Here is a 26,217-nt window from a genome sequence, read left to right as displayed (position 1 = left end):
AAATGAAGTTCAATTGTGTGATGATTAAATTGTCAACTTGACAAAATCCAGAGTCACCAGGGAATAGTCTCAATGAGGCTGTGTTTAGATCAGGTTGGCCTGTGTCTATGTCAGGGATTGTCTTGATTGCCTTAATTGATGTGGGAAGACCCATCCACTGTGAGTGACACCATTCCCTAAGCAGAGGATCCTAAACTGTGAAAGAGTAGAAAAAGAAGCTGACTGCTGCCATCCATGTGTTCCCTGTTCTGTTCCTGATTGTGGCACAGATGTGATGTGATCAATGTAAGCTCATGCTACTGTAACTTCCCTGATCTTTTGGATTGTAACATAGAAATGTGATCCAAAAAGATCCCTTTTCCCCAGGAAGTTGCTTTGGGAGGGTAATTTTTAAAGCAACAGGAAGCCAAACTATCATAAGTTGTCACAAGAATATTAAAATAGAAGGAAAAACTAATATAGGAAAATGATGATGAAGGCATTGCCTAGCACATGACCATCCTACCTTCTGTCCCCTGAAGCTCCCTTCCTTTAAGGCTAATCTGTCCACCTTAGTTCCCTTAGAAACACTTGTTTGCAGATTTATTTTTCAGATATAAAACATCCTTCAAGCCGGGTTGTGGTGGTGCATGCCTTTTATCCCAGCACTTGGGAGCAGAGCCAGGCGGATCTCTGTGAATTTGAGGCCAGCCTGGCCTACAGAGTGAGATCCAGGACAGGCACCAAAACTACATGGTGAAACCCTGTCTTGAAAAACAAAACAAAACAAAACAAAAAAATCCTTCAAAGAAGCCTATATTGAAGGCTGGTACTCAATGCAGCAGCAGTGATCAGAGGTGCTTCTTTAAGAAGTGATTAAATAATAGGAACTTAATTTGATAAATGTATTAATACATCTATTAATTTATTGCTGAATGAACTGTTATGAGGTAGGAACCAGTTGGAGGATTTGGGTCACTGGGCATATACATAGAAGTTATTTTTTGTCTCTCCCTTCACTCTTAATTTGTTTCTTCCTCTTTCTTCTTTTCATTTTCCTCTATTTCTACCATTTATCCCCCTCTTCTGCATCCTTTAATTAAATACATGCATATACTGCATTTAATCAGTTCCATCCATTCCTCTCGCTCCAACCCCTTTTCCCTCCCACTACTTTCCCCTTCCTGCTTCCTTTGCTCTCTTTGCTTTTTAAAACCCACTGACTTCACTTGGTGCTTGGCTGTATGTTCATGGGTTTAGGACCATTTACCACAGCATGGGTAGCTTCTCAGGGTCCACAATCCTGAAGAAAACAGACTCTCCTTCCCCAGCAGCCTTCAATTGCCCACATTCTCGGATAGCCTTGGGACTTTATGATACACTCCCCTGTTCAAGATGGGATTTGGGATAGCTCAATATCCTTGCATGCAGTCACAGTTGCTTGAGTTCATATGAGCAACTGTTCTCTTATGCTGAGCAAATGATGTTTTGCTGCAAACATTCACTACCTGTGACTACTAGCAATCTTTCTGCCCCTTCCTTGATGATGATCCCTGAACCTTAGGTGGGGATATGACATAGATGTCCCACTTAGATTGAAAACAACAGACCCTTACTCTCTGCACGTTTACATGTTGTGTTTCTCTGTATTAACACAATCCACCCACGAAAGAAGCTTCTCTGAGAAGTGTTGAAAGATGCACTAATCAGGTTGGGGATTTAGCTCAGTGGTAGAGCACTTGCCTAGCAAGCACAAGGCCCTGGGTTCGATCCTCAGCTCCAGAAAAAAAAAAAAAAAGAAAGATGCACTAATCTATAAATATAAAGATAAAATTTTAGGTGCAGCTTAATACTATGTTCATTTAACAGAATAAGAGAATTAGGTTTTCCTGTGGGTCAGTGACCTACCTAGTTACAGGTTATTGGTCCCAATAATGATGTCAGTATGGTCCAGATAATGGTGAGCACTTGTGGAGTAGGCATGAAATCTAATCAGAAAGTGGTTGGTTACTACTGTGACATTCATCCTACTACAATACTCTGGGCATGTCTTTTCAGGCCAGCCATAACTGAAGTTCTCAGAATTCATAGCTGGGTGATGTTGATGGCTACTTTTCTCCCCTGGTGGCATTCATAGTACCTTCCAATGCCATCAAATCTGTTCCCTAGAGGTGAGGCTTCCAGGTGAGTATCAACTTGATTTCTCCAAGTTGAATTCTCACAAAAGTGGTATCTTCATTAATAGGGTCTTATCATCAAGTTATTAGGGAGGGTAACTGTAAGCATTACAGCTTGGCTGGAAAGGTATCCTGGCAGCCAGTAGCCAAGGAACACCACAAAGTCACACTACAAACAAACCTCACACAAGAGATTTATTGGGAGTGAAAAAAACAGGAAGGTGGCTGCCTCTGCTCAGATGAGAAACAGCAGCAAACTGAACAGGATACAGGGCTTATATAGAGTTTCTTGGGGAGGGGGTAGAACTTTTCAGGGTGAAGCTTTCCAGAGTAGAGATTGGTGGGATTTCATGTCCAGAGATTGGGCTTTTTACTCTGTAGGGTGGTTGGCAGGGTCTAGCAGTTAGAGCAGTTAAAGTATTCTGTGGGTGAAACCCAGCAGTTAGAGGTCCTTGGAGGAGGAGTCTGGTCAATTGTGTAGCATGAGGGGCTTACAGTAACCAAGAACAGTGGCTTGGAATATTTAGGGCCTCTATGAGATTTCACTGACCAACTACTCCAAGAATGTTAGCTCATTACTGGCATTGGCTCTTTATTTGTTAGCATGTGGGATCTAATAGGGCCCTGTTTCCCCATTACAGAGTAACTCTGTTTAAACTTGTTTTATATTTTTGTATGTATCTATTTTAGAAAGTTTCCACAGTAGAAGATTTCCATTCTAAAAATTGTAACAGAATTTTGATGGGGATTACATTGAACTTGTAGATTGCTTCTTGTGGGATGGCCATTTTCACAGTATTAATCCTACCAATCCAGGAGCATAGGAGGTCTTTCCCTCTTCTGGTATCTTCTTCAATTCCTTTCTACAGCGTTAAAGTTTTCACTGTATATGTATTCTGCTTCTTTGGTTAGATTTATTCTAAGATTTTTTTTGAGGTGGTTATAAATGAGATTCATTTCTTCTGGATTTGTCTTTCTGTATGTTTGTATATAACAAGATACTGATTTTGTGTTAAGTTTGTATATTGCTATGTGGATAAATGTATTTATCAGATTCAGGAATTTTTGTGGAATCTTTAGGGTCTTTATGCATAGAATCATATCATCTTCAAATAAGGATACTCTTCTTCCTTTTTTATTTGTATCCTATTTTTCTCCTCTTGTCTTGAACAGGAATAAGGAGGGTGGCATCTTTGTCCTGTTTCTGATTTTAGTAGGAATGCTTCAAGTTCTTATCTATTTAGGGCTATACTTACTATGGGTTTGTTGTATACTGACTTTATTATGTTGAGATATATTGCCTCCATCCCTAGTCTCTCCATGGTTTTTATTATGGAATGATGTTGAATTTTGTCAAAGGCCTTTTCTGCATCTAATGAGGTAATCATGTGGTGTCTATCCTTATGTATATCTATGTGGTGGATTATGTTTAATGACTTTTTCCATTCTTCTGTCCTTTATTGTTCTTTAAATTCTTATAATATTTCATTATATAAAAAGTTATTATATAACATATTCTGATTGTATTCTTTCTCCTCCCCAGTCTTCCCATTCCTCCCCATCTCCCCACCCAACTTCATGGTCTTTCTATTTCTTTTTTTCAATTAATAACTTCTTTATTCTGGAAGAGTGAATCAAGTTCATATTCATATAAACACTGAAATTACAAAGTACAGGGACAAGGAGAAGGGGAAGGAACAAACCCTATACAAACCTACTACCACTGTCTTGCTATGGGATATTCTTCTCTACACTGTAGATATGTGTTGCTCTCATCGGTTAATAAATAAAGCTGTTTTGGCCAATAGCCAGGTGGAATAAGGTTAAGCAGTACATTCAAACTGAAGACAGAGATGAAGAAGGACACAATCAGGCATCTGTCAGCAGCTGCCATAGGAGCAAGATACCAGAGCACCAGTAAGCTATGGGCCACATGTCAATACAAAGATTATTAGAAATGGGTTGACTTAAATATAAGAGCTAGTTAGTAATAAGCCTGAGCCATTGGCCAAACACGTATAATTAATATGAGCCTCTGAGTGATTATTTGGAAATGGCCACAAAATAGGGTGGGACAGAGAAAAGCCTCTATTCACTAAACACAGCAACATGTCCTGCATTCAATTACTTATATAAGTATAAACTTAAATAAGTTATAAACTACAAATAAAATCTCTGGATGATACACTGCTGTTTTTTGATGGCAAGGAAAAGACAGGAGCTTGCAATAGGAGGCTTTATTCTTTTGGGAGATCTTCTCAGTCATTACAGATATTTATTTACTGTTAATATAAATTATAAGTTCCTTTGTAATACATTTTTCAATCCCAAGGATTGTATAGCTAAGGACTCAACTCAAATATCTCTATACATATTTAATCACCCCTCCCCTGATCATTCCCTGGATTGTTTTTTGGTTGTTTTCTGGGTTGATGTTATTCTCTGCTTGTGAGCATCTGTGGTCTTAGCTTTTTTTTTTTTTTGTCAGTCCAGATGTCTTTGGACTGAAATCTTGGGATCCACATGCTCTACTGACATTCTGGATGAAACTGGAGGCATTTCACCTCCAAAGCACTAGGCTTGCAATTCGAAAGGAGCTGACAAGCTATTGTTACTACACTGTCAAGGAAGTCATTGGTAATCTTCAACAGCACCCCTTCCATATCTTCAGCCCACTGTTCTTTGGGATCCACTTCTCTTATGAGGTCCAGTAACATCATCTTGATTCTTGATTGTTTTCAGGGTGTATCTTTACCACAGTACTGTTGGCCATGGATCTTGTAAAGGTCTGTTGGCTGGTTCTGGTTTTATAGGTGAGAAACTGAAGAGACTGATTAGTGCTAAGTGCCAAACTTGTTTATAATATGCCATGCTTTAGACTTCAGCTCATAATCCTTATCAAACCCTGTTCCTCTTTGGGCTCTGAGGACCAAAGACTATCAGAGGCATTAGTGTCTCTGTCACCATGATACTCCAGTGAAGCTTTTGTCTCAGCAGTGGTCTTGCTCTCCAGCCTCTTTCTCTTAAAACAAAACAAAACAAAAACCAACAAATACAACTTCAACAAAACAAAATTAAAGAAGACAAAACTCACCAAATAATAAAAAACAACAACAATAAAAGTACACACATGGAGTCCATTTGTCTTGGCCTACCACTCCTGAGCAAAGGGCTGGCCCTTGAATGCGGTTGGTATAACCAGTGTCACTCCACTGGAGAACACTGGTTCTTCCTTCTCCCAGTGGCTCCCTACTACAATAGATTCTTGGTTAGGGGTGGGACTTTGAGTCCACTTCACAGTCTCAGCACTGGGACTTTGTCTGGCTTAAAACTTCAGATCTTGTGCATGCTGTGACAATCTCTGTGAGTTCATATGTGCATCACTCCTGTTGTAGCTAGACCCATCAACTCTGTCTCTGACAATCTTTCTACCTCTTCCACATGGATCCCAAGTCTTGAATGTAATAAAGACCTTTCATTTAGAACTGAGTGTCCCAGGTTTCTCAATATCTGCAGCTGTGGGTCCTATGTTAATTATTATATATAGAATGAAGCTTCTCTGATGAGTTGAGTGATGCAGTGAGCCATGGCTGTATAGCAGCACTAATGTTAAGGGAGTAACCAACCACGTTTAATGGACTTAAGTCACAGCCCGTGTTATGAATCACACATTTGACACTGTTAATGAGTCCAAGAACCTGAGACTAGATAGCTTCTGGGCCCTAGGGGGAAAGCTACTGCAATTCTGCTCAATGGACGGACACAGCAATGACATTATTCCTAATGATGTATTGTTATGTTTGATTATTTATACATGTTGAAGTATCCTTGTCTCTCTGGAATGAAGCTGACTTAATCACTGTGGATGATTCCTTGATACTTTGTTGAGCTGTATTTGCAAGCATTTTATTGAGAAGTTTGCATCTATGTTCATCACAGAGATCAGCCTATAATTCTCTCTCTCTTTTCCCCCCTCTCTCTCTCTCTCTCTCTCTCTCTCTCTCTCTCTCTCTCTCTCTCTCTCTTTCTCTCCCTCTCTGCATGTATCTTTGTCTGGTTTTTGTATCAGAGTATTACTGGCTTTATAAAAATAATTTGGATGTATTCCTTTTCTGTTTTAAGGAATAAATTTGAGGGTATTCGTGTTAGTCCTTCTTTGAAGGTCTGGTCAAATTCTCTGTTCCTGGGCTCTTTTTAAGTGGGAGATTTTAAATCACTGCTTCTATCTCATTGGAGTTGTGGATCTGTTTCAATTATTTACTTCATCTTGATTTAAATTAGTAAGTTGGAGGCATCAAGGCATCCATTTGTTTTATTTAGACTTCCCAGTTTAGAGGAATAGAATTTTCACACTGTGTCCTAAAGATTGTCATTTCCTCAGTGTCGTCTGTAACAGCTCTCTCGGTTAATTTAAAGGTTGGCAACATTGTTAATTTCCAAAGAACTTACTCTTCACTTCACTGATTCTTTGCAATCGTTTATTTCTATTTTATTATTTTAGCCCTGAATTTGGTTATTTTTTCCTGTCTACTGACTTAGGGTATTGTTTGTTCCTACTTTTACAAAGCTTTATAGCACATAATTACGTGATGAATTAGAGATATCTCAGTTCTCTGAGGTAGGCATTTAGTCCTATAAACTTACCTCTCGGGACTGCCTTCACTGTTCACATAGATTTTGGATTTTTTTTTATTTTCACTGAATTATAGGAATTTTAAATTTCTCTTTATTTTTTTCTTGACTGAATTATCACTTAGCAGTATGTTTTTTAGTTTCCCTGTGTTTTGTACTTTTTGTAGTTTCTTTTGCTGTTGACATCCAGCTTTATTTCATTGTGGTCAGATGGAATGTAGGATGTGATTTAAATTTTCCTAGATCTGTTGAGACTTGTTTTGTATCTTAATATGTGTTCACTTGGAGATAGTTTCATGGGCTGCTGAAAAGAATGTGTGTTCTTAGGCTGAATATGTTGGTGCATGCTTTTAATCCAACACTTGGGAGGCAGAGGTTGTTGGATCTCTGTGAGTTTCAGGCCAACCTGGTATAAATATCAAATTCCAAGACAACCAGGACTACTGCATAGAGACCCTGTCTCGATAACCAAAAGAAAAAAGAAGAATGTATGTTCTTGTGCTGGTAATTTTATGTGGACTTGACACAAACTAGAGTTATTTGAAGGGAGGGACACTCGATTGAGAAAATGCTCCATAAGAACTGGCTGGTGGGCATTTTCTTGATTAGTGATTGATGCAGAGAGCTCAGCCCATTGTTGGTGGGGCCATTCCTGGGCTGATGGTCCTGGGTTCTTTAAGAAAGCAGTATAAGCAAGTCATGAAGAACAAGCCAGTATCAGTGTTCCTCCCTGGCCTCTGCATCAGCTCCTGTCTCTAGGCTCCTATCCTACATGTGTTCCTACCCTCACTGATTTTCATGACGAATTGTGACTGAAATATGGAATTGTGAGTGAAATAAAATCTTTCCATTCGAAATTTCTTAGGTCATGAGGTTTTATCACAGCAATAGTAATCATAACTAAGACTATTCTTTGGTGTTTGGGTGGAATGTTATGCAGATATCTATTAAGTCCATTTGATTTATGATATAATTAATGATTCTAGGTTTCTCTGTTTCATTTAAGCTCTGTCTTGAGTGTTCCTATGAGATATTGTCCTATGTCAGCTTGTACCTCCTCCCTGGGTCACAGCTTTTCTATGAGCTGTGGGACACCTGGCCACCTCCCCCCACACACACTGGTAGATCTTTCTACTCATGGTGACATCCTGTTCCCACCCCATGTCCACAACTTAGGTTGAAGATGCTATGAAACGTGGAACTTCTACACACCTGTGGGACTAACCTAAAGTCAGATCTGATCCTCTCTTGTGTCCACAGCTTTTGCTGAAGCCTCTGGGAGATGTGTGACTTCTTATGACCTTGTGAATCCAACTTGGAATCCAATATGGGCCATCTGGGACTCCACCTTCCCCAGAAGCTGTGGAAAGATGTGGAACTTCCTGAGTGCCTTGGGCCTATCTAGAGGTAAAATCCAATCTTGTGCCTGTAGCCCCTCCTCCTCCTCCTCTTCTTCCTCCTCATCTTCTTATCATCCTCCTTCTCCTGATTATCATTATTGTTGTGGTCATCATCATCATCATCATCACCATCATCACTACAGTCACCACCACTACCACCATCACCACCACCACCACCACCACCATCATCATCACCACCATCATCACCCCATGCAGCAGCATTTTTTTCCTTGAAGGCTGACATGAACTGAGCAGTTGTGTTCCACCCCATGCTCCTAGTGATGATGTTCTCCCTCATCACAAGCCAGAAACTATGGCATCACAGGACCATGAAATAAAACTTCCCAAACAGTGAGCCAAAATAAATGTTCTGTCTGCAAGTTGATTTTCTCAGACAGTCTGTCATAGCATCAGAAAAGCTAACAAATGCAGAGAACAAACACTTCTCAGATGATTTATCCATTGAACAAATCTGAATTTTTTTCTCATGTTCCAAGTATTGTTTTGGTGGGGAGAGGGGGTAGCAAGCAGATAGACTTGGATATAGTAGCAACATCATTAAAATTGGGAAATGTTCTTTTCATTTTATAGGCTCATAGTTGGGACTTTGGGGCTTTTGAATTGGAGCTGGAACAATAAGTCTTTGTGGATCCCTGGGATAGAATGGTTTCAATTGTAAGAAGGACATGGATTTGAAGAAGTAGATTTGAAAAGCATTGTGATTTTAATACATATCCCCCCCAAAATTTCACATTGAAAATTAATTTCCACTTTGACATCATTGAAAGCAGGTCCATTAAGGATAATGCTGTACATACTGCTCTTGTCTCTCAGCATCAATCACTGTACATCACAGTATTCATGGACATTTTTCACTAGTGCAATAATGCCAAGAGTAATTATAGCTTTCTGGTTGGATCTGAGGCCTTTTCTGCAGTAGACAATTCACCGTGCCATGTAGACCTGGTCAAAACCCTATGTCCCAGGAGGCCATATTCCAAAGCAGGGGAACCTTTTAAATATTCATGTTTATACACTATGATGATATTTCATTTGTGTGGGTGCCATGGGCCCTGGCCCCCGACTGTGAGTGGCTGTAGCCTTGCTTGCTGACCTTTTCCAGGTGTCCTCCCTATTCAGATTCCCTGCCGGTGTCCTTCTCACCTAAGGATCACCGGAGAGCTTACTGGAGGTTCTTTGTTCCTACATCCTGCTTGTGGTGTAAACAACTTAGGTGCATCCTGTATTTGGTGTAAACAACTTAGATGCAAGAATGTAGAACATTGGGTCTAGAATGTAGACCATTGGTAGTGAACTTCTGCCCTCCGGGGATCCTCCATTTGTGTTGTAAGCCTGTATTTAAGGTTTCTTCCCTCTTTCAATAAACAGCATTCAGCATTCTGCTGTGGTGAATGACTCGCTGTCTCTTGTCTCTATTTTTTAATCCGCAGCCCTTCGCTCGGACATGGTGAACGGGTATTGGTAATGCGGGCATTACCGCTACAAATGGAGGTTCCTACCAAGATCTGAGAAAGAAGGACCAGCTGACGGACACTCTTGGAAGGCCAGCTGGCATTTTAAAGGTAAGAGTGAATTGAAATGGGTGCGGCTAGCTCATAGTCACTCCTCGAGGAACAATTAATTGGACTGTTGAGGCGGCAAGGCACTATCATTAAGAGCGAGACGGCTAAAGATTTTGTTCAAATCCTCCAGAATGCTAGTCCTTGGTTTCTGGTCTCCGGAGGATTTAATATACCAGATTGGGAACAGGTCAAGGTTGACTTACAGAAATATTTGCATAAAGAAGGGCCTGATTCCGTATCCTTAGCTACTTTTTCTTTGTGGCGCTTGGTTAAGGATGCATTGCTTAGTGACGATATTGAAGTCCAAGAACACTTAAATGAAGCTAAAGCTGTGTTGGAGGAGTCTCAGATAGAGAAGGCTCTCAGAACCCTTCAAACTTCTGATGTTTCTGATTCGGCAGAGTCGTCTTCCGATTCTGCAGAGTCATCTTCAGAGGGTGATGATGTAGAAGTCAGATCAGAAAAGGATGCTAGATGCCTAAGAGGGAAATCACAGATTTCTCGCAAGGATAGACCTCCAACCCATAACCTTGACTTTTGCAACACGGAGGTCCTTCCTTCCACATCCATGGAGGGATTGACGGGGGGAGTTGCTTACCCGGTTATAGAGACTCAAAATGCTCAAGGGCAGAGACAAAGGGAGCACAATCCTCTAGATTTTAAAAGCATCAAACAGCTCAAGGAAGCTGTGATGTCATATGGGCCCCATGCTCCTTTTACCATCGCTATACTTGAATCTTTTTCTGCCTTAAATTGCACCCCTAGCGATTGGATGCAGCTGTGTCATGCTGCTCTCTCTGGGGGGGATTATTTAATTTGGAGGAGTGAGTTTCAAGAACATTGTCAAACTACAGCTAATAGAAATGCTGCTGCAGGCTTCCCGGCTCGTAATCTTGAGATGCTCACGGGTACAGGGCAGTATGCCACTTTACAAGCACAGATTTTGTATGATCCTGCAGTTTATGCACAGATTAGTGTGGCCGCTACCAGAGTGTGGAAAGGGCTACCTAATAAAGCTGCTGGTGAACAACTATCTAAAGTCATTCAAGGGCCGTCAGAACCATTTGCAGAATTTGTAGATCGCCTGCTTCAACTAGCAGGGAGAATGTTTGGGGATGTTGATCAAGCCATGCCCATAGTAAAGCAACTGGCCTTTGAAAATGCCAATAAATATTGCAAGAAGGCCATTAGCCCTCATAAAAATAAGAGCTTAAATGATTATCTTAAACTATGTAGAGATATAGATGGGCATCACATCATGGGACAGGTAATGGCCTCAGCCATGAGGGGGATTAATTCTGGAGGAAACCGCCCAAAAACCTGTTTTGGATGCGGCCAGCAAGGTCATGTTAAGAAAAATTGTCCTGGAGTCCAAGCAACGGCAAAGACACCGGGACTTTGCCCACGATGTAAAAAGGGCCATCACTGGAGTAATGAGTGCTGATCTAAGGTTGATGCTCAGGGAAATATGTTACCGCCGTCGGGAAATGGGCAGCGGGGTCCGCTCCGGACCCCCCCGAAGCCAAGTGTACGGAGCCCTGGATACACCTGTCCCATCCCCAGTTTCCCACCATCCCATCCAGTTCGTTCCTCGAAGGAAGCCCTTTTTGTCCAAGACCTTATCAGAGGCACCCCTGGAAGCTCAGGATTGGACCTCTGCTCCTCCACCAGAACAGTATTAACACCTCAGATGGGTCCCCAGGCTCTCGGTACTGGAGTTATGGGTCGACTACCTGCAGGGTCTTTAGGACTGATTCTGGGCAGGAGTAGCGCTCTTATGCAAGGTATTAGAGTAATTCCAGGAGTGATTGATGAAGACTCTGAAGGAGAAATTAGAATTATGGTTGAGGCTGGTAAAGGGGTGACAATTATTCCCCAGGGTGCTCGCATAGCACAACTGCTTTTGATGCCCCGCTTTCATACTAATAATCCTTTTCTTAAACCACACAGAGGTGAGGGTGGATTTGGCTCTACGGGCCCTCTAGCATGCTGGGTTTCCACCTTAGAACAAAGACCCATGCTAAATTTAAAAGTTAATGATCACAGTTTTCGGGGTCTTTTAGATACTGGTACTGACACTTCAGTTATTTCTTTAAAACATTGGCCCGAAGCTTGGCCCCTTAAAGATTCTACCTCTCACCTACAAGGTATCGGCACAGCTCAGATGCCATTACAGAGCAAGCTACTTTTAAATTGGAAGGATGAGGAAGGTCATGCAGGAACTTTTCAACCCTTTGTGCTACCTGACATTCCAGTGAACTTGTGGGGACGGGATGTGTTGGATGGCATGGGAGCGGTGCTTACTACACAGCCCGTACAACAGATGTTAAAGAGTCAGGGCTACTGCCCTTACAAAGGCTTAGGGAAAATGTTGCAAGGAGACCCGCTCCCTGCGGCAGACAAAAACTGTATCACTAGGGGTCCTGGCGATACTAGAGGATTAGGGTCTTTTCCATAGGGGTCACTGCACAGCAGCCTTCAATAATACAACCGATAAAAATCACTTGGAAAAGTGATGACCCTGTATGGATGGAGCAGTGGCCCCTTGCTAAGGAAAAATTGGAGGCTGCGTATGCATTGGTTAAGGAGCAGTTAGATGCTGGACATATCATTCCTTCCACTTCACCTTGGAACTCACCTATATTTGTTATTAAAAAGAAATCAGGAAAATGGAGGCTATTACAGGATCTTAGAGCTGTAAATAAAACCATGCTTCTCATGGGAGCAACACAACATGGCTTGCCTGCCCCTGTGGCAATTCCTAAACATTGGCACTTAATTGTGGTTGACTTGAGGGATTGTTTCTTCACCATTCCTTTGCATCCCAAGGACAGCCCTCGCTTTGCTTTCAGTGTTCCTTCAGAAAATCTTAAGAAACCTTATCAGAGATATCAGTGGGTGATATTGCCTCAAGGAATGGCCAATAGTCCTACTATATGTCAACTTTATGTGTCTTTGGCCCTAGCTTCAGTTCGAAAAGCTTTTCTAGGTGTTTATATAATTCACTATATGAATGATATATTAATGGCTGCTAAAGATAAAAAACTTGTTTTTGATGCCTTTTCTTATTTACTAGAGGTTCTTAGCCTGGCTAATTTACAGATAGCCCCAGAAAAGGTACAGGTATCTTTTCCCTATCATTATTTAGGTCATGAATTGTTACGCATGGGCATATGCCCACAAAAGATTACTCTACGTATGGATCAGCTACGCACACTTAATGATTTCCAAACCTTTCTGGGAGATATTCAATGGCTTCGGCCCACTTTAAAAATCCCAACAGGTCAGCTTCACCCCTTGTATGATGTCTTAAAGGGCGACCCTGACCCTTCATCTCCCCATAAATTAACAGCTGAAGGATGTGTAGCCCTACAACATGTGCAAGAGGCCCTGGAACAGGCTCATGTACAGTATATAGATCTTAATTCTCCCTTATTGTATTTGATATTTTGTTTTTCTCATTCACCTACTGGAGTGTTTTGGCAAACAGGTCCTATTTTATGGGTACATTCCCCAGTTTCTCCAGCAAAAATCATCACTCCTTATCCACAGGCTGTCGCTCAGATTATATTTAAGGGAATCAAGATCAGTGTTCAAACTTTTGGTAAGGAGCCAGATATTGTGGTGACCCCATACACCCAGTCTCAAGTAGTATGGTTGCAAGCTAATGATAATGATTGGGCCATATTGACATGCTCCATACAGGGTCAGTTTGATACTCACTACCCCTCCAATGATGTGTGTCAATTTTTTAAATTGCATCCTGTTATATTTCCCAAGATAGTACAAATGACTCCTATTCCTCAGGCCCATGTGATATTTACTGATGGCACTTCACGTGGTTTTGCTATGGTGGTTTCTGGTAACATAGTAAAGAGAATAAAAGTCCAGGGCACTTCTGCCCAGGTGGCAGAGGTACAGGCGCTGTTGCTTGCTTTACAGATGTTTTCTGATGAGAGTGTAAATATTTATACTGATAGTCAATATGTGGCACATGCCATTATGCCTTTGGAAACAACAGCCTACATACCATCCATTTCTTCCATTCATGAATACTTATTGCAAGTACAAGGACTTATATGGTCCCGCTCACATAACCTTTATGTGGGCCATATTAGAGCTCATACTCAATTGCCTGGACCTCTAAGTGAAGGTAATCAGAGGGCTGACGCCATTACTCGTATGGCTGTCACATTAATCTGTTCTGCCTTTGATAAGGCTACTCAGTTGCAAAAGCGTTATCATCTTAATGCTGGATCTCTCCGTCATCATACAGACATAACCCGGGAACAAGCCATCCAGATAGTTAAATCATGCCCTATTTGTGTGGAATTTTTACCTGTTCCTCATTTGGGAGTTAATCCTCGAGGGCTTTTACCTAATCACGTGTGGCAGATGGACGTCACACACGTGCCTTCCTTTGGAAAATTACAATATGTCCATGTGTCTATTGATACATATTCTTCTCTAATTTTTACTTCTGTCCATTTAGGGAAAAAGGTTAAGGATGTAAAGAATCATTGTCTTCATGCTTTTGCTTACATGGGAGTGCCAAAATGCATAAAGACTGATAATGGTCCCGCCTACAGTAGTACAGGATTTTCAAAATTCTGCCAAGATTTTTCTATTGTTAATAAGACTGGTATTCCTTATAATCCTCAAGGGCAGGCTATAGTAGAATGCTGCCATCATACCTTAAAAACTTATATTGCTAAAGTAAAAAGGGGGGAGCTAGGGGCTCATCTCTCCTCTCCACATTCTATTCTTTCCCTTGTTTTATATATTTTAAATTTTTTATCGGTGGATTCTGCTGGAGTATCCGCTGCAGATAAGCACTGGAGGGCTCCTGTTGCAAATCATCCTCTGGTGCGATGGAAGGATCTTTCTACTGGCACTTGGAGGGGACCAGATCCGGTGTTGGTGTGGGCCCGGGGATCTGTTTGTGTCTTTCCGCAGGACAATGAAGTTCCTCTTTGGGTTCCTGAACGCTGTGTGTGCCCTGTGGCTGCTGCTGAATCCCAACATGGTAGAGACCTATTGGGCCTTCATAAAAAACTCTCCCCTTCTGATGCCAATGGGGATTGAGAGCCCAATACGGCCAGCCTTGGCAAACATTATTGTAAGCCTAGGAACTGTAGCCATGTGGTTGGATTCTTCAGAAGGTAATGTATGGTAACTTTTTTCAAAAAATGTTGAGAATGTATCACACCTTGGAGATTAAGGATAACTCTGAAGGTCAATGAACTTCATTTGCTAACAATAGCATGCCAGCTAAGCCTTTTTCACATTTTGCAACCCCCCTCAAGCTGGTGTAGTACCTACTTTTCAGGAATGGCTCTGTGCAACATTTATTTGCCTCCTGAAATTTATCTAGCCTTTTTGAAGATACCTCAAAATTTGTGAGCGTGAATGTAGCCATTATTGAGGCCATTAGTTCTGCTCCTTGCTTGCTGTTTTTGTTTTCTGTTTTCTTTATGTTTCTCAGTTGTTCTCTTGCAGACCTGCCAGCCTAAGTAGTGCTGGGATCAAGAAAAATGGGCCTTGGTGGTTCGTGTTCCTGGAGCCGTGTCCATGCCAGTGGACCATGGCAGCTAGACACAGATGATACTCACACGCTCCAGAAGAGACTCTGACATCGCTGTTGCCGTTGTTGCTGTTATAGCAGTGGTGGCCACTGCTGCTATTGTTTCTGGGATTGCTATTTCATAATTGGTTACTACAGCTAGCACAATGGAGACCCTGGCAGCAAAAGTAGCTACCACAGTTAGTTAAATCTTTCTTCTTATTGGGCATGATAAATTTAATTCTACTTTTATACATTATAATTGGCTTTGTAAGTTGTAAATTATTAATACTCAAGTTCCATTTGCTCGGGATACCACCTTACAGGACTCCAATTTGCGGTAAGGCTCGTTTAAATAGGGAATGGTTCAATTGCCTTTAGCCTCCTGGCTATGGGTGGGTTAGGACTTCTGTTGGTCTTTTCTGTGTCGCACAGATTACAAGCCCAGTGCCACTTTGAGATCTTTGGCAGCAGTCACTCTACGTGGTTGAGTCTGTATGATAATGAGTATTCAGAGACGAGTAATGCTTGGGGGGCTGCCATCAACCTAAGACAGAGCACTTGTGTGGCCTGGGCAGGTGTCTCTATGATGGGTAAGGTGGTCTGCTGGTCCCACGCAACCTAAGTCAGAAGCTCATTTAATAAAAAGGGGGGACCTGTGGGCACCATGGGCCCTGGCCCCCGACTGTGAGTGGCTGTAGCCTTGCTTGCTGACCTTTTCCAGGTGTCCTCCCTATTCAGATTCCCTGCCGGTGTCCTTCTCACCTAAGGATCACCGGAGAGCTTACCGGAGGTTCTTTGTTCCTACATCCTGCTTGTGGTGTAAACAACTTAGGTGCATCCTGTATTTGGTGTAAACAACTTAGATGCAAGAATGTAGAACATTGGGTCTAGAATGTAGACCATTGGTAGTGAACTTCTGCCCTCCGGGGATCCTCCATTTGTGTTGTAAGCCTGTATTTAAGGTTTCTTCCCTCTTTCAATAAACAGCATTCAGCATTCTGCTGTGGCGAATGACTCGCTGTCTCTTGTCTCTATTTTTTAATCCGCAGCCCTTCGCTCGGACATGGTGAACGGGTATCGGTAATGCGGGCGTTACCGCTACACATTTGTGCTGAAATGTGATTTTATTTGTATGTTAATAAATAAAGTTGTTTGGAGATCAGAGGTCAAAGCGAGCCATAAGCAGAGTCAGGTGGTGGTAGCATATACCCTTAATCCGATCACGTGGCAGGCAGAATCCCTGTGTGGTCAAGGACACAGCCAAGTGTGATGACCTGAACCTTTTTTTTTTCTTTATTAAGGAATTTTCTACTTACTCCTCATGCTATCCACAGACCCCCCTCCTTCCTCCTTCCACCCCCAGCCCTCTTTCCCAAGCCACCCCGCATCCCTACATCCCCCAAATCGAGGTCTCCCATGGGGAGTCAGCAGAGCCCAGCACACTGAGCCTAGGCAGGTCCAAGCCCCTTCCCATTGCACCAAGGCTGTGCAAGGTGTCACACCACAGGCACAAGATTCCCAAAAGCCTGCCCATTCACCAGGGACAGATCCCGATCCACCTGCCTGGGTGCCCCCCCAAACAGTTCGAGCCAAACAACCGTCGTCCATGTCCAGAGGGCCTAGTCCAGTCCCATGGGGCTCCACAGCCACCAGCCCACAGTTCATGGGCTTCCACTAGTGTGGCCAGAGTGACATGAAACTTTAATCCCAGTACCAACCATAGAGACCTGGAGGTCTGTATAGAAAGGCAGTGACGAGGAAGTCATGTGGTTGGGTTTAGAACCAATGAGAAGACAGAACAGAAAAGCAATAAAAGACAAGTCAGACAAAAAAAAAAAAAGCTCTCTCTGGGGAAGCAACATCAGCGATGTGGTAAGATAAGGTAGTCATGGCTCTGATCTCCTCGGCTATTTACCTCTGTGTTTGGCTCTGTGTTTCTTTTTTACTAAGACTGTTTAGAATTTCATCTACAATACACCTTTTAAATATTGATGTTTATACACATGGTTTAGTGCTACTCTCAGTCTTGGACAAAAAGCCTCTTTGTGTGATAGGCAGCAATGATTAGCTCATAGCTGGTTAATGTGTTAAGAATAAGTAACTGCTGAGTGAGAGTTCAGTCCTGAATGGAACAGCTATATCAGTGATTTCAAGGCTCAGGGAACAGGGAAAAACGCAAATGTAAGAGCCAGAGTCTGGGGAGGGGCTGTGAAATGCTGTCCTCTGGACACAGCATGACCACTGCACTCATCTATCAAGTGACTCATCTATAGTTGCTTGCATAAGTCTGGGACATACTCAAGCCACTTGATCAGTCACTTCAGCAGGTGGCAACATTAATTGGACTCAATAGGTTACAAGAAAGGAAGAGAGAAAAGAACACACGAAAGTTGGAGGGAGGTCCACAGGGGGTATATCCCTGGAAAGTAAAAGGGAAAGTTGGGAGGGGATATGATAAAGATATGTTGCATACATGTATAGAATTGTCAAAGAATGGATAAAAGTTTTTATTTTTAGAAGGGAGAAAAACAAATTCTGGATTTCCCATGAAGGAGCTGTGTAGCCGAGAGCCTGAATCCTAACTTACTGTGCTTTGGTTTTCCTTACCTGCCAAATAGACAGTGGATTAACTATCAGTGTGGGTAAATTCAGTGAATGAGCAGAGGAAATCATCTGTAAACAAGGCTGAAGATACAAGCACCAAGCAACTATCAGCAACAATGGTTCAGCGAGCAGAAATCACTGTGAATGGGGACAATGTCAAACCAAGGAAGCAAAGCATGGGTTGGGACAGATGGCATTTATGAAAGACTCGGAGAATTGCTTGGCCCCCTCCAACAAAGATTCTTATTTCAGAAGTCATTGAAAATGTTAAAAGCAGTTCACAGTTTGGTCACACCATAAATGGAGTAGTTCTTTCTGTTAGAGATGTCAAATTTTCTCAAGCCAATTTTCTACAATATCCGGTAAGTACCATGCCACATGAGAGACTCCACCTCCACTCTATCTCTTTCAGTGTAGAACCCACTTCCTTATTTGTCTTTCTGAGGGTTTGGGGACTGAGCAAGAGGGTGTGACAATTGAGAGCTGTTGTCCAGGAGTCATGCACACTAAGAGGCAGCAGTGACAATGAGAAACTCCAAGAAAGTTGGGGTGAGGGAGCTGGTCCCACTGGGTGAGGACAGGATGAAATAATGAGAGCTCCACCGGGACCAGTTCAGATCTCACCCTGGCTCTTACTGATGCTCTTCTCAACCAGAGCAGGGGCTGAACCCTATTGGCAACAGATCTTCCTCTAAAGGCTCTGAGCTCCAGCCAGCTTCTGGACTTCATAGCTTTTCAGGTACAGCAGGGATAAGAGGCTGAGGGGTGGGCAGTTTCTCCCACATGCCTGTTTTCTGTAGGAGTCTTTTATGGAGGTTGCTCCTCTTAATCCCTGGGTTTACAGAGGTAGCTTTTAGAACTCCGGGCTTCTAGGTCCTAGATGGTGAAGGCTTACACCACTGGACTAAGATTGACTCTGGGGTGAAAAATGATGAATGGCGCTTTGGATTTTATGCACTTAAAAATGTGTGTGTGTGTGTGTGTGTGTGTGTGTGTGTGTGTGTGTGTGTGTGTGTGTGTGTACACATGCATAAATGCACGTGAGAGCTGTGGTGTATTTGTACAAGTGCAGGTACAAACAGGATGTAGTGCAATTGTGGAAGACACAGGCTAACGTTGTTGGTCAATGCTCACCTTCCACCTTGAGACAGGTTCTTGTTCATGGTGCATATGGCAGGCTATCTGACCCCATGAGCTTTCAAGGATTCTCATGTCTCTACTTCCTCCCTTGCTCATGGATCACTTGCACTACAGATGTACATTACTGTTTCAGGATTTACACGGGTTCCACAGATCTAAACCCAAGCCTCAGCGCTTTCTTCTACTGAAGCAAATGCTTTACCTACTAAAGCTTCTCCTTAACCCAGCATCCTATGTAACCTTGAGGAGAAGCCTGGTGACCAGGTCATCCCCGGGCTGTGTAGAGGCTAGAAGGTCTATTTCTTCTCTCCTAAAGGTTGAGTGTCCTGCAGCTTCTCTCCTTTGCTCAGTTGGCTGTGTTTGTGTTGGACTTCCCTCTTCAAGGTCAGAGTTGACCTGCCACAGGGCTAGCTTCTACTCTGGGGCATCTAGCTCAGAAGGAAGATGCATCTGACATGGGAATTTAGCCTTACAGTAGGTGTTAGAGTTAATCATGGTCTCTAACACCATTGATGCAGAAGACCAGAGGCAGAAGAAGCACTATGGAGTGAGAGCTTGGTTTAACCTGTGTTAACACTGCTTTTTTTTCATTAGGGTTTTCCTGTTTAAATGGTATTAAACAAGATGTCTCAGAAGTCAGGTTCCTGGGGATTCAGTACAGATATGGCACAGACTATATATATATATTGATAATTTTTGTAAATTAATGTACATGGCATTTTTTAAAACAAAATATGTGTTCTAGCTTAATTTCTGTGGCTCTGATAACCACTTGGACAGAAAGTACTCGAGACAGGAAAGGTTTAATCCAGGTTACATTCCACTGCTGCAGAGAAGTCACAGAGGCAGGAGCTTGGGTGGCTGACCCAGAGCAGCAGAAGAGCGTGCTCTCATGCTGCTGTCCTGTCATGCTGCTGTCCTGTCATGCTGCTGTCCTGTCAGTCATGCTGCTGTCCTGTCGTGCTGCTGTCCTGTCATGCTGCTGTCCTGTCATGCTGCTGTCCTGTCAGTCATGCTGCTGTCCTGTCAGTCATGCTGCTGTCCTGTCATGCTGCTGTCCTGTCATGCTGCTGTCCTGTCAGTCATGCTGCTGTCCTGTCATGCTGCTGTCCTGTCATGCTGCTGTCCTGTCATGCTGCTGTCCTGTCATGCTCAGACAGCTTTCTTCACTCTTCATGCTCAGGGTCCAGCCATGCAATGGTGCAGCCCACCATAAGCTGGGCCCTCCCTGTTCATCCAACAATCACATTGATTTCCTGTAGACATGATCATAGGCCAACGCAATCAAGAAAATTCCTCACTGAGATTCTCTTCTCAGGCAATTGTGTCAAGGTGTCAGTTAGAAACTAACACCACACCATGTAATAGACCCTACTCTTCCATCATCCCCGGCCTCTCTCTCCCTGGCCCCCACTCTCTCCTGTAATCCCCCTCTCTATCTCCTTTCTCCTTCCCTATCATTGCCATCTCATTACAGGCTGGGATCCACATGAGCAGGCGTTGTCTTTCTGCGTCTGATTACCTCATTAAACACCATACTTTCCAGATTCATTCATTTCTTACAAACTTTATCTTTCTTCACAACTGAACAAAATTCCACCGTGTATGCATCATATTTTCATTACCAGTTGACCAGAGATGATCATTAACTTCTTCATTTCTCGGCACAGTTGTTGATATGTCCTATTCCCAGGGTGAGGAGCCGATCTATAATGAAATAACAGAGGTGAAAGCTGAAATCGGTAAGTGACCAAAAACCAGCTCCCTATGTGCCTAAAGATGTCTCTGTGGTGTGGTCACCTGAGTCCCTGACCTCCAGAGCAGACACCTCTGTGGTGTGGTCACCTGTGTCCCTGACCTCCAGTGCAGACACCTCTGTGGTGCGGTCACCTGTGTCCCTGGCCTCCAATGTGCTCTACTTGTTTCAACTGAGAAAGAGAGACACGGGTGACACTGAGGATTACACATGCTGTTTGCAGCATCCATACACAGACACAATCTTCTGGATTCCTTCAGAGTTATAAAGTCCTTACTTTCCTCATTTTGGAATAGATGGGGCAAAGGTTCTGCATTCTCCTGGAAATGGGGAGTGGCTGGTGGTAGGGCAGCTTTTTATGGGTTCCCTGTCAAGGGAGGGTCTTAACTCTGGAGTTCTTTTTGTTTTTTATAAATTGTTTTAGAAAATGTATAATGTAGTGAGTTTCTTATGACATTTTCTACAGGTGTAGTATTGAATTTTTCTCTGTTTCCCTACACACTTCAGAATGTATACCCCACAATAGTTTCACTTCTGTTTTATGTTATATTCATGTATGTATTCCATATAGAATAATCACCATGTGACATTTTCTTTTCTTGTATTTGTTGTTGTCCCCATCATCCTTTCCTGTCACCCCCTTCCTCCAACTTACTTTTCTTGTCTTTTTTTCTTTTCCTTTTTTGTTTTTGTTTTTCAAGCAAGGGTTTATCTGTGTATTTCTGACTGTCCTGGAACTTGCTCTGTAGACCAGGCTAGACTTCAACTCAGAAATCCAACTGCCTCTGCCTCCTGAATGCTGAGATTAAAGGCACGCCCCCACTGCCTGGTTCTCTTCCTCTATTTTATATATAATTTCCCTCCTACTATCACTTATGTTTTCAGATAGATAGGTAATATATATGCAGATGATAGATTATATAGACAGATAGATTGACTATCAGGTAGACAGACAGACAGGTAGATAACACACAGATGGATAGATAGTGGTATTGTGTGTATGAGAGAAAACCTGTAATACTTGTTTCTCTCAGTCTGGCTTATTTGCTTAGTATGATAATTTCCAATTCCACCGATTTCTCTGAAAGTGACATACATTCATTCCTCTGCATGGATCAGTAAAACCTCAGTGTGCATATATGCCAATTTTACTTCATCCATTAATTAAACATCCTCTAGCAACCATTAACTGTCAATAGCTCCTCCGCTAAGGGTGTGAGCTCATGAGCCCCTCCCTTGCTCATGCAGGAATGTTGACTAGCTTGATCTCCTGCAGGTCCTGTGAAGGAAACCACAGCCTCTTGAGTTCATGAGTGCAGCAGGACTGTCATGTCCAGAAGATGCTATCTCACTCAGTCCTCCCAACCTCTCCCTGCCTTGTCAGGAGGGTTGTAACATAGATGCCCCATTTATAAGTGAGCACACCACAGACACTTATTTTCTGCACTTTAACTAGTCACGAGTCTCTGTATTAACCATTATCCACCACCCAGAGAAACTTCTCTGATGAAGACTGAGAGATACACTAATCTATTGAATATAGAGTATTTAGAAGGCAGTTTGATACCTTATCCATTTGGCAAAATAATGATCAGGTCACCCTTAGGACTTCAGAAACTACTGAGGTACACATTCTTGGTTCAATTTACATTGCCAGGCATGAGTTCCATTTTGTGGAGCAGGCTTTAAATGTTACCAGAGAGTGGTTGGTTGCCTGTATAGTGTTCCTGGCACTACTGCATCAGTGGGCACATCGTGCTACACTAGTCATCACTGTAGTTCTCAGGGTTCACAGCTGGATGAGACTCTCTATGGCTTTTCCACCCCAGAAGCCTGCACAGCACATTCCAGGGCTACGAAAACTGCTTAGCAAGGAGGAGGTTTCCAGATCATTGTCAATTTGATTTTTCCACGTCCTGTGATTAAACTGTGTGTTCTCTTCAGCAATTGGTCTTACCATCAGTTTCCAGTGGGCAATCAAGAGCAATCTGGCCAGGCTCTTATTTTTTCTCCTCTGATTTGAACAGAGTAGAAGCTGATGGCCAGTGTCAGTCTCTGACTTCCAAATAGCTTCTGGATCCAATAGTTTTGTAGTCACTGCACAGAGAGAGGCTGAGGAGGAGTGGATGTTTCCTAGCTATTGGTTCCTGTGAAACGGAAGATGGAATTCTGTACACATGGGTCCTGGGAGGTTGAGACCCAGACTTGTGGCTATGGCAACCTAGAAGCTTGAATTCTAAAGTTGTGTGTCTGGCCAGGAGTATGCTGGTGGCCTGTGTGTCCCTGGGCCTGGCTGATGTAGGGCACATGTGTGCTGAAACCCTGTTCTTCTCTTCCACAGGGCGTGTGAGACACGGCCTGGCCCCCCTCATGCTGCAGCTGCTTTTCCTCATTCTCTTCTCTGGAGTCCTTCTGGCATTTCTTCTCCAAGGTCAGATGGCTCTGAGTACTTGGGATCTTAATGCTGTTCTCTTGGCGGTACAAACAGATCTAGGAGAGAGACAAGACCGAAGCTGGAACCTGGTCCTTCTGTGACTCTAAGCATATCTCAGGACTTCTCCAATATCTACAGCAGGAAAAATGGAAGAGGAATGGGAAGGGGTCTTTGTTCCACTTGCCCTTGTAATTCAGTCTTTTCTGGATGGTGATACACTCTCCCTCTCTCCATGGTGTGTGTGTGTGTGTGTGTGTGTGTGTGTGTGTGTGTGTGTGTGTCTGTGTGTCTGTGTGTCTGTGTGTGTGTGTGTGTGTAGTCACAAAGGCTGTAGACAGCCTCAGTGGTCATTGCTTAGATTCTGCCCACCTTGTTTATTGAAAAATGTTCTCTTATGTAAGTTCATCAATCTAGCAAGTCTGGCTGGCTAGTGAACCCAAGGGATTCACCTGTTCTTGAATCTCCAGAACCATGATTATCATCATACACCAACATGCCTGAATTTTAGAATGTGGGTTCTGGGAGATTGAACTCAGCTCCTCATGCTTGGAGAGCTAGTGAATTACCAGCTAAGTCATCCCTCCAGCTCAGAATTCCACTTCCTTAAGTGTTATATAACAAATAGTTGGCTCTCAGACAATGTGTTACTACATAGGTGGTGTAGACTATGGCACACTTTAGGTATTTAATAGTTCTTTCTTTTTTTCTTGTTGCAGTTCCAAAGGTTCCCTGCACCCAGGATCAGGAGGAGATCTACCAGGAGCTCATGCAGCTGAAGCCTAGAGTCGGTGTGTGATCAAAAGCTGACTCTCAAGGGTTTAATGGGTTATCCATGTGGGGGCACTTTGGTTGCGTTTGACCCTTTAAGCTTTAATGTTAGTCTTTGTCAATTGGGAATGAAGGATAACACCAAAATCTGTTTTTGGTGTTTACAAGAAAGTATATGTAATAAGGATTCAATTATGCCAGTTCCTGGAGTCTGTTCTGAGATTTTAGCTCCTACTTCTCCTATTGAGAATGAGATGGGGTGAGAACTCCTGGATTCTTTTAGGATGAGGAAGAGACTTAGGAAGTGGAGAAGGTAATGTCTCCCCACTGTAATGCTTGGGGTTTCCTGACTCTGGAGGGCTAGAAGGTTGAGCAGACACAGGAATACAGACAATCGAGTGTGGGTTTATTCTAACTAGCCTCCTTCAACAGACCTCATATGCCGCCCCTGCCCCTGGGACTGGATGTTCTTCCATGGAAAGTGTTTCTTCTTCTCCATAACTAAACGTAATTGGAGTTATTCCCTCACTGCTTGCCAGGAAGTAGGAGCCCAACTAATCATCATCGAAAGTGATGAGGAGCAGGTATGCCCAATTCTGGAGTGGGACATACATCTATTTATTGTTATAGATTTCATGCATCATACCATGTTTCTTGACTAAACCTCCCTCTATTATCTCCCCCTCCAATTCTTTTCTTGTCCCAATGATTTTCCCTTCCAATTTCATGTACTTTCTCTTTTTAAACTCATGGAGTCCCCTTAGTGCTGTCTACATGTGCACGGATTTAAGACTGGAGCATAGGTATCGTCTCAGGAGCTACATGTCTGAAAAAACTAACTTTCTCTATTTGAAAGCCATCAACTGTCAATAGTTCTTCAGCTAAGGGTGGGACATCAGGAGCCCTTCTCCTGTCTAGGCTGAGACTTTGGCTGGCTTGATAGTGTGCAGCCACCGTGAATCCATGTGTACAATTGCCCTGTCCATTTCACCTCCACTGTCTACTACCTCTGGCTCTCACAATCTTCTTTCCCTCTTTCTTGATGATTCCTGAGCCTTGGAGGGAGGGGTCATGATACAGACGGGGGGCACATATTTTACTACATGACAAGCCGTTGAAGGTGGATGAGCACAAAATTTTTTCAGGGGAAATGGAAGAGAAGGGGGCTATGAATTGGAGAATCAATACCTTATACACACAAATGCGTGCATGCGTGTACACACACACACACACACACACACACACACACACACACACACACACACACACACCAAGCAAGTCTTGACCATGTGTGTATGTATGATTTAGAGAAAGGCTTGAAAATATAAAGAATGCCTATTGATAGGTTGTCTAGTACTTAGTAATACAGAGAGAAAACTCTGCTGTGTGCCTTTACCAATTGCTAAAACATGGCTCACACATTCAGTCAGTCATGAGTAAATCCAAGAGGGCATGCTCAAAACTCACAAGTTAGAGAAACATGAAGTAAAAATAAGTGTATGTGACAAGAGACCATCTGTGCACTTCTCCATGCAAGTCATTTGCTTATAGGGCACAGTGATGGGAGGACTCCACTCTCCTGAACACATGTTGGAGAGGATGGTGTGGTGCCCTAGAAGGTTTGACTGCAAACAGGGTTTACCATCTAGACTTTACAGGGACACTGGATGGAAAATCATGTACTCAGCTATATCTCAACTACTCTTCTCCCCTTACAGAGTTTCATACAGAAGATGAATAAGATTAAAAGTCATCTCTGGATAGGTCTGTCAGACATGAAACATGAAGGCTCATGGCAGTGGGTGGATGAGTCACCTTTGTTGCCAAGGTAGATCAAAAAACAAGGGTTAAATGGGGGTGGATGGGCTGGTGTCTAAACCCTAATGTGAAAGATCCTTGTCTGGGGTTTTTATCCCTCAGACATAAAAATATGTCACTTACTGAGTAGAAAGGTGTTTCATGCCCAAGTTCAGGTAAGATGGCAAATGCTTTGAAATTCCAGTAATAGAGATGCAGGAGGAACTTGGGTTCTGGAAACTTAAATATAGTGAGTTATAAAGAATCTAAGGGGTTGGAGAGATGGCTCGGTAATTAGGAGCATGTATGGTTCTTGCAAAAGATAGGAGTTAGGTTCATAGAACCCATGTCAGGCAGTTCACTGTCACCTGTCACTCCAAT

General features: G+C 42.8%; 1 protein-coding gene and 1 pseudogene across 1 annotated transcript; one reads left to right on the top strand and one right to left on the bottom strand.

The window, feature by feature from the left end:
* Positions 1-4,550: 4,550 nt before the first annotated feature.
* On the bottom strand, positions 4,551-19,104 carry LOC143270433 (transcription initiation factor TFIID subunit 12 pseudogene; annotated as a pseudogene).
* Positions 18,398-25,871, top strand: LOC143270432 (CD209 antigen-like protein D). Its single transcript, XM_076560360.1, has 6 exons — positions 18,398-18,680; positions 20,752-20,823; positions 23,179-23,268; positions 23,988-24,059; positions 24,472-24,623; positions 25,758-25,871. The coding sequence occupies exons 2-6, from the start codon at positions 20,760-20,762 to the stop codon at positions 25,869-25,871; spliced, it is 492 nt and encodes a 163-aa protein (XP_076416475.1). The 5' UTR covers positions 18,398-18,680; positions 20,752-20,759.
* The last annotated feature ends 346 nt before the right edge of the window (positions 25,872-26,217 follow it).

Source organism: Peromyscus maniculatus, chromosome 23 (genome assembly GCF_049852395.1).
Source record: "Peromyscus maniculatus bairdii isolate BWxNUB_F1_BW_parent chromosome 23, HU_Pman_BW_mat_3.1, whole genome shotgun sequence".
In the NCBI taxonomy this organism is placed as follows: Eukaryota; Metazoa; Chordata; class Mammalia; order Rodentia; family Cricetidae; genus Peromyscus; species Peromyscus maniculatus.
This window is presented reverse-complemented; position numbering and strand designations above follow the sequence as displayed.